Source organism: Hyperoodon ampullatus (genome assembly GCF_949752795.1).
Source record: "Hyperoodon ampullatus genome assembly, chromosome: 17".
Taxonomy (NCBI): Eukaryota; Metazoa; Chordata; class Mammalia; order Artiodactyla; family Ziphiidae; genus Hyperoodon; species Hyperoodon ampullatus.
The window spans coordinates 39,582,951-39,592,291 of NC_136930.1; the positions used below are offsets into that span (position 1 = coordinate 39,582,951).

The 9,341-nt window shown below is 42.7% G+C and overlaps 1 protein-coding gene across 2 annotated transcripts; it reads right to left on the reverse strand.

The window, feature by feature from the left end:
* Window positions 1–370: 370 nt before the first annotated feature.
* Window positions 371–4,924, reverse strand: UQCRB (ubiquinol-cytochrome c reductase binding protein). Of its 2 annotated transcripts, none has more exons than XM_079722438.1 (4): window positions 4,860–4,924; window positions 2,269–2,399; window positions 1,247–1,413; window positions 371–575 (listed from the first exon to the last, which is right to left on the reverse strand). In XM_079722438.1, the coding sequence occupies exons 2-4, from the start codon at window positions 2,387–2,389 to the stop codon at window positions 498–500; spliced, it is 366 nt and encodes a 121-aa protein (XP_079578564.1). In that variant the 5' UTR covers window positions 2,390–2,399; window positions 4,860–4,924; the 3' UTR covers window positions 371–497. The 2 variants fall into 2 exon arrangements, with proteins under 2 accessions (XP_079578564.1, XP_079578565.1); XM_079722439.1 differs by lacking the exon at window positions 4,860–4,924 and adding an exon at window positions 3,517–3,533.
* Window positions 4,925–9,341: the final 4,417 nt, after the last annotated feature.

A 9,341-nucleotide genomic window follows, 5' to 3' on the forward strand; every position in this document is an offset into this window, starting at 1 on the left:
TGGTTGAAAAAAGGCTGTTTCCCAATCCTAGCAAACTAAGGGGTGAATCCTCTCTCCTTTCATTCAGTAACTTTTGAAGTCTGAGAGCCAATCTGCTTGTGCTGTTTGCTTCAGGTAAAATAAACTCACTGGTGCTTGTTTCTTGCTCTATTCCATCCTTGCAAGGGAAGCCCTGTTGGGGCTTCTAAGTATCTTGCTAACAATCCAGATGTGACCATTCTACTTAAACTGATTCAAGTGGCTTCTCTGGGCTCCAGGAGGCAGTTAACCACTAACTGAAAAAATATCTTACAAGTTTGGAAAAAACTGTAACAGATAAGTAAATTCAGTAGTTATTCAGAATAAGGTTTAGAATTCCATAACTCCCAACAATTATAATAGAGATTTATTTAATGTAATACATTTACAGCCCAGATAGTTCTACATTGTACATTTCAGGTTTAACCAACTTCATGAAAATACTTTAGGACAGCTGCATCCAGAATTAGACTACATGATTATTTCTTTGCCCATTCTTCTCTCTCTTTTCTTTCCCGAATAACCTCTTTCAGATATGGTTCAAGGTAGAATTTATCCTAAAGAATGAATAAAAGAAAAATATTATATGCTACCATTACATACTGATATACCCCCAATACTCAATAGGTCTTAAACAACAAAAGAAATCTATCAAAATTAATTTCCAACTTAAGAAAATATATTCTCAAGCAGACTAAAAACTGCCTGCTTTTCTAAAATGTAAAAACCCATAAAGATATTGTAATAAGCTACTCTGATAGGTCATTAGAGAGAAGTCTGTCAGAAAAGAAAAAGGAATGAGAGTCTACAAGCTTTGGCCTAGTTTCAATGCAGTTCAAGGGGTGAGGGTCTGCTTCGCAGTGTCCTTCCCAGGAGCTAGAAGGCCACTCAATGGGCTGATCACATGAACACCACCATTTTTTCATCCGAGCAGAAAGCAGAGTGTAGAGGGAAAACAATGGCCTGGGAGGCAGAAGACCTGGATTCTAGTCCTGGATCTCTATAGCAGCGGCCTGCTTAATGATTCTGGAAGTCACTTCATCTCTAAGTCTCAGTGTGTTTACCTCTAACCTAACACTTGCTCTACTAACCTCACCAGATTGTCATAAGGATTTTGATTTGACACAACTTTAAGAACTCTAAAGCACTATACAAACGAATGTGTTGTCTGTTTCTAATACTCAATCCTTCATGGCCAACATTATCAGATACAAAAGAGCTGTTCTACCTCCTCATATTTTGTCCACTGCTCTTTAGGCAAGATCTGCTGCCTCATGGTCAGGTCCAGTGCTCTCTTAATGCGAAACACCCTGTCGTTATAAAGGTTCTCAGGAAGCCTTCTTATGGCTTCTTTTACATCGTCATTCTCATATATTGTATCATCTCGCATTAAGCCTATGATAAAAAACAAGAAAGTAAGATTGAATATGCATCTCAAAAATAAGGAATTTCTGAAAAATGAGTAAAATTATGACTTATAACCTAAGTCATTAACTTAACTTCGGTGTAATATGAAGAGTTAGGTATCATGGAAACTCAACCCATTTCACACACAATAATGGGTTACTTAATGGATTATTTCTTAAATGGTACTGTGGAAACAATATGAGTCTTTTAAAATCTACTACCACAAAATTCACATTTTATCTATAGCAATTTTAAAATCATTTAAAATGTCTACTTTTTTAAACACATATCAATGGACTATATCTCTACTTTCTTATACTTTAATTCTGAGATCAAGGTATTAAAGAATCTTAAAATGATAGTGTACTAAGGAACCAGTAACATTTAATGGTGCTTCCCTCATGCTTCAATTACAAAATATGAAGTTCATGGCAAAGTATAAAGTTCTAAAAAATAGTTCAGGCATCAAATAATTGTAAAGATGTCAGACAATTTTAACATTTGAAAAATCTCTACTTTGAAAGTTCATACAACTTAAATTTTAAAATGCTAAGCGGAGGAGTTGAGAGAGGGAACATATAATAAGGAAAATGTTCTGCTACCATATTTCAAGAACATAAATCATTTCCAGCTCATACATTTGAGACAATTCCACCCCTCTCTTCTCATAATAAAAAAAAAGGAAATGGATTTAACAATAAAATGTGACCTAATTTTAAGATTTCTAATGTACACAGGTGCAGTTAGTTAACGTATTTTTGGGATCCATGATAAATCTTGCAAAAGCACTACTCTCAGAAAAAGAAAAAAAACAAAAAAACAGAAGAAAGCACAAATACTCACCCAGTTTATTGAACCCGGCAGCGTTGTAATACCATTTTCGAATACCCTCCAGCCATTTGCTTGATGCTGCAACTGATATTGTCACACTGTTAACTGCTAACAATTCACTTATATAGTACATAAGCAACCAGCTAAAAAATGCAAACACAGGAAGGAATTTCTTTTAAAAGCATATACCCTATATATTGTAGATTAAAATAGCTTATTTTATCTATGAGCAAAAGTATTGCAAGTAAAAAAATTGGGCAATTAAGTCATGGGGAGAAAAGGATAAACTCAAACACTTAATGTACTAAAGATCTGTAGGTACAATAACAGTCCCTCGATATCCTCAGGGGACTGATTCCAGGACCACCCCCCTCAGATATCAAAATCCGAGAGGCTCAAGTCCCCTATATAAAATGGTGTAGTGTTTGCATATAACCTAAGCACATCTTCCTGTATACTTTAAATAATCTCTGGATTACTTATAATACTTAATACAATGTAAATGCTATGTGAATAGTTGTAAATCCGAAGTAAATGCTATGTAAATAGTTGCCTGAGAGCAACAAATTCAAGTTTTGCTTTTTTAAACTTTGTGGAACTTTTTTCCCAAATATTTTCCATCAGGAGGTTGGCTGGATCCTCGAATGTGGAACCTGTGGATACGGAGGGCCACTCCAGCTTCTCAAAGTCAAGCATCCCATTCCTTTTTGTCCCCCTGCTACCATCAGAATTGAGGGGTGGGGGATGAAAAAGAAACTGGGAACTTCTCCATCATTTGTAGTTTCAGAAATAGGTTATAGGAAGTAACTGTAAACTTTTCAAGGGAGTTGGAGTTGCATGAAAAGATGAGATTTCAGCATACACTGGCAAATCTAAATGACCCCCCATCCTCCAAAATTTTTATTCTACATTACCTTTATTTCACTTGGCTACTCTCTTTAAAAATATATGTATTTCTGGGAGGGTTTTGATACCATTAGTCAGTCATTTAATATTAATATGGACTAGTAAAAGAAGCACATTTTCCTACTCCCAAGCAGCTAATTTTCCACTGAGGGAATGGATATTTGAAAATGGATGAGGAAAAATAGGTAATGTTAAAACTCTCTGGGGAACAGGGCTGAGCAGGATGGGTTACCCAGTAGGACCTAAGGGCAACATGATAGTGCCTGATGTTTACAGGAGACGTGTGGTACAGAAGGGGAGGTATAGCAAGTTTAAATTTTCTTTTAAAGTTTTGTCTTAGGGCCAGCCCCTTACCAGAGAAGGAAAACAAACTCTCCTTTTACCCCTCCTTAGTACATCACAGCTTTAGTAATCTCCTTGGAAATGAAGCACCATGTATAACGTTACTTCTGGAAAAACAACTACCAAAGAGTCAACAATATACAAACATACTTATAGGAGACAAATTATTTGTAAACATATTTACCAGTGATGGTAATAATGATTCCTATTCATTGAACACGCACTGTGTGCCAGGCACTATTTGATTTACCACCATTAGCTAGAGTTATTTACAACACGCCTATCCTTGCAGAAGAGAAATAAGGCTTACATAAATTATCCCATCCAAGATCAAAGGCAGCTAGTAATAGGGCTGAAGCCAGGTCTATCTAGTTTCCAAACACAGGGCAGAAGCAGAACGCCTACAGTATTTGTCAAGTTAATGAAATAATGAATTCTTAAATTTCTCCCCCACTACCCAAAAGCTCAATGTCATTTAGGTTAACGAATTTTTCTGGCAATCTGATGTTTCCTAATAGCTTCACAATTGCTGGGGGCAGGGAAAAAGGAACCAACATTTTTTAAAGCTATTCCAATTTACACCGCAAGAGGGCAGGGATTGGCAAAAAAAAAAAAAAAAAAAAAACCCACACACAGGAAAAACTGTACTTTTTTCACGTTCTGTTTTAAGTATTCCGGTAATTTCTGCATCCTATTCCATAATAAATACATTTGTTCCAGTGCCTGGAATAAATACAAATTTATCCAAATCCACAGATCAAGTTGACCTTCCAGATAAGCCAAGGTTAAACTGAAGTTTCGCTGTAACCCTTGCTCAGCTGCCTCTAATTCCCCGTTTGAGAAGCGAGAGAGGTGGAACGAGATTGAGATTTCCAATCCTATTTCCTCCGGTCACTTCGCCTCAGTTATCTTACCAGCCGAAAAGGGAAACTAGCACCATCTTCCTCGCACTGGCAGGAGAGTTTATCGAGCTAATAACGCACATGACAGCGCTTGGTTCACAGTAAGCACTCAGTTCACTTGGGTTGAAAGTCAGCCACTAATTATCTCCTGGTACCCCTGAAATCTTCTAAGGCCGAGGGGAAGGGCTGCCGAGCTCTAGCAGGCCGGAACGCCAGGGCTGTGGGAGCCACCGCGGGCACCTTCACCAATAGCGGGTCCCATCCCCAAACGAGCCGGGCCCGGAGACAGCAAGGGGGTGAGGCCAAGGCCTCCTTCAGGCTGCCTGGAGCCGCCGTCTTCCCTTTTGCCGCAAACCTGGCCATTTCGAGAGAGCAGAGGAAGAAGACCAAGTTGCTGCGAGAATAAAAGGTTGAGCACAGCGATGCCCGCCAAGCAGGACACCGCTCACTTACCGGCAGGCCTACTCGCCATTTTAACCCGAGACAGAAGCGTTGCCTGTTGGGTAAGTCCTAGAGGTTGCGCAAGGCCCAGTGCGCAGGCGTGTTACGTCAACCTCGCGAGGAGGGGCGGGGGTGGGAGCGAGAGAGGGTGCAGGCGCAGGCGCAGTTCTGGCGGCCGGCGTTGGCACCCGCCCGGCGCCCCTCTCCGCAAGAATTACAGCAATCCCATAGGCTTGGACCCGCACCTGGTTCCAAGAGGCATTCCATGTGACAAGATGGAAAAAACACTGGGCAAAGAATTTGGACACCCGGTCTTCAGCCTGGTTCTGTTGCTGACGAGCTCTAAGAGCGTGGGCAGTATAAATTGCGCCCTTTGTGACAAGCAACACTCTAAGCGTTTTATGGACATATTTTTATTTAATTCTAAACCTATAAGATAAATACTATGATTGTACCCATTGTAGGGAAGAGGAAACTGAGGCTCAGAAAGGTTGCATAAATTGTCCAAGGGCACACAAGCTAGGAAGAATCCGGATTCATCTTCCAGAATCTGAGAATCCAGATAAAACTTCGGCACTCCTTAATTCTAGGGCTATATGCTACACCACTAATCCAGGAGACACTAACCCTCTCTCACCTTGTTTCTCCAGGTGAAGTTCTACCTCAAGCCATTATAGTGGAAGGTTAGTTGAAAAAAAATTTTAATATTAAATCTGAGATGTATAGCAGAATTCAAATGCAATTTTAAGGTAAAAGTACATTTTTAAGGTCTCAGTCCCAACATGTTAAGTCTAAGTATAAAAACCTAGGGACAGGGCTTCCCTGGTGGCACAGTGGTTTAGAATCTGCCTGCCAATGCAGGGGACGCGGGTTCGTGCCCCGGTCCGGGAAGATCCCACGTGCCTCGGAGCAGCTGGGCCTGTGAGCCATGGCCGCTGAGCCTGCGAGCCATGGCCGCTGAGCCTGCGCGTCCGGAGCCTGTGCTCCTTAACAGGAGAGGCCACAACAGTGAGAGGCCCGCATACCACAAACAAACAAACAAACAAAAACCTAGGGACAGCAATATCACAAATTGTTGAGGGAGGAGAATTTTACTAAAGGATGCAGAACAAAATAATTGGTTAGTGGGTGAGGCAGGGAGACGGGACAAGTCAGACTCCCTCCTTACACCCTTCATCAAAATAAACTCCAGGTGTATTAAAGAGATTTAAAAGCTGGGAAAAATAAACACTCTAGGGACAGAAAACAATCCAAGTTAGGATGACTGATGCTTATGCAGTTACTGATGAACTTCTGCAACCACTATTGTCTGGGTCAGCTCAGTCTATGGTAACAAAATACCGTAGACTGAGTAGCTTAAAAAACAAATTTATTTTCTCACAGTTCTGGAGGTTAGAAGCATAAGATCAAGATGCCAGCATGGTCAGTTTTAGTTGAGAACTCTTTCCCTGTGGCTTGTAGAGGGCTGCCTTCTTACTGTGTCCTCCCATGGTAGAGAGAGAGCAAGCTCTTTTGTGTCCCTTACAAGGACACTAATACCATCATGAAAGCCCCACCTTTATGACTTTATCTAAACCTATATTATCTCTCAAAGGCCCCATCCAAATGCCATTACATTGGGGGTTAGAGCTTCATTACATGAATTTGGGGGTGGGGGGTCACAATTCAATCCAGAGCAACTACCCACCAATATCTACTTGTTTTCTTCCATCCTAAGCTGAGACCTGGGACAGTATAGAATGGCTAATTGTAAATTTAATTGTAAATCCAAAAGGTTTAATGGTCTTAGTCACATTCCAATTCTAAAATTCTGTTGCCTTCTGCCTTTTTCTTCTTCTCTGTGTCACCACAAATTCTCAATATCATTCAGCGCTATATGCAGTACTAAAAAGTGATGAATGGCTGCTCTCAGACTACACTAGCCAAAGTGAAGTTGGAAGATATGAAGAAATGCAGTACATTTGTAAGTTGGCACATCACCTTACAAGAAGTACTCAGTAGGGACTTCCCTGGTGGCACAGTGGTGAAGAATCCACCTGCCAGTGCAGGGGACATGGGCTCGAGCCCTGGTCCAGGAACATCCCACATGCCGCAGAGCAGCTAAGCCCGTGCACCACAACTACTGAGCCTGCACTCTAAAGCCTGTGAGCCACAACTACTGAGCCTGCACTCTAAAGCCTGTGAGCCACAACTACTGAGCCCGAGTGCCACAACTACTGAAGCTCACGTGCCTAGAGCCTGTGCTCTACAACAAGCCACCACAATGATAAGCCTGCGCGGTGCAACAAAGAGTAGCCCCCGCTCGCTGCAACTAGAGAAAGCCCACGCGCAGCAACGAAGACCCCACGCGGCTAAAATAAATAAATTTTAAAGAAATTATTAAATTAAATAAAAAGGAAGTACCCAGTAAACTCTTCTCCCTCCCTCCTTACCCTTCAAGTTTCAGTTTTCTGGTTACAGGGTGAAGGTGGCAAGAGAAGGAAGACCTTGTCAAGGGATTATACCCAGGACTGTCACAAAATCCAGCTCCTACAGGCATTAAGCCTAGAGAGCCTAGATGTTTGCTGGTAGCCATTAGTGTTGATTCAAAAATTATTTTTGGTTTTCCTTCTGGCATATGGCAGGATTGCACTTCTCTGCCCCCTTAAAGCTAGGCATGGCCATGTGATGCTTTGGCCAAGAAAAAAGTGAGACTTTTTTTTTTTTTTTTTTGCGGTACGCGGGCCTCTCACTGCTGTGGCCTCTCCCGTTGCGGAGCACAGGCTCCAGACGCGCAGGCTCAGCGGCCGTGGCTCACGGGCCCAGCCGCTCCGCAGCATGTGGGATCTTCACGGACCGGGGCACGAACCCGTGTCCCCTGCATCGGCAGGCGGACTCTCAACCACTGTGCCACCAGGGAAGCCCAGTGAGACATTTTTTTTTTTTTTTTTTTTTTTTTTGCGGTACGCGGGCCTCTCACTGTTGTGGTCTCTCCCGTTGCGGAGCACAGGCTCCGGATGCGCAGGCTCAGCGGCCATGGCTCACGGGCCCAGCCGCTCCGCGGCATATGGGATCCTCCCAAACCGGGGCACGAACCCGTATCCCCTGCATCGGCAGGCGGACTCTCAACCACTGCGCCACCAGGGAGGCCCAGTGAGACATTTTTAAGAGCAGTTTTTCACATTCGTTTCCCCTTCCATAGACTGGCTACATTTCAGACATGGTGGAAGCTCCATCAACCTCTGCCACTCAGATGACGTGGAGCAGAAATTTTTTGGCCCCAAGTTGGACATGTATGAAATAAAAACTTCTGGGGTTTTAGGGCTGTTCATTACAGCAGCACAGCTAGCCTGTTCTGAGTGGGTTGTTAATAAAGGAAAAATGAGGTTCTGAGCCATAGAAAGACTAGGCAGGATGGTTCCATGCTTTGCCTCCTGACTGAACCTTCTTCCTTGTTCCCTGTTTATTGATCTCATCCATTAGAGAACTCCATGAAGGCACATATCCATGCCACACTCAACACTGTATTCTAGGAACTCAAATGTCTGTTGAGCGAATGAATAAAATACGCCAACAGGAAGGCCCTGACCAATTATGAATTTAGTTTCTCACAAGGTTTCAGGATATCCAGCACACAAAACCCCAATGCACACAAACTTCCCCCAAAGTTAGTGGTTTAAAACACTTTGTTTCTCCAAGTTCTGAACTCGGCCGGGTAGCTCTGCTCTGTGTGGTATCTGCTGAGGCTGGAATATCCAAGTCAGCCTCTTCACTCCCTTACGTGGTGCCCAGGTGGCAGAGCCGGAAGAGCTGAGGTTTGGTCAGGAGTCTTGTTCCACCTCATTTCTCCAAAAGTCACCAGACCTCTTTCCATCCTGGCTCAGGGTTCCAAGAGGAGAAGCACAGATGCACAAGTGTCCCACGAAGCAGAGTGCACCGGCTGAGTCAGCGTGGGAGGGGGCTACAGTGCAAGCGCTCTAGTGTGGAGTGTGCAGCCATAGCTCCTATGCAGCCAACACAGGAGCAACTCAATAGCCACACGTAGGAGTGTGGCTCCTTGGGGGCCACCAGTGTTAACAGTCTACTCAATCTCGTGATCCTAAGGCAGATAAGTGAAGCCAGGATGCCTCATCTTACAAATAAAGAATCAGACGCATGGGTTAAATCATTTGCCCAGGATTACATGTCTAAATGGTAAATGGAAAAAACAAAGAAAGTATTCATGCTTCAAATCTTTACACACTGGCAAAAAGACAAAGGTTTGTTATGGCCTTTTACTATGTCTCATTGCTCACCTTCAAACAACTTTCCTCCCTATCCCTTTTCCTTTCCTGATTCTCAGTAGCCAGCTGTGGGCAACTTTGACTATCTTTGCTCAGAAACATAACAGTGTAGATAATCCAAAATCGAATGTGTTCTGTAGCATAATCTAAGTGAGTAGTAGATATTAGATGGATAATATAGCCTGCCCCAGAAACTCCTAACACTTCAAAGAAAATAGAGCTGTCTCGTGAT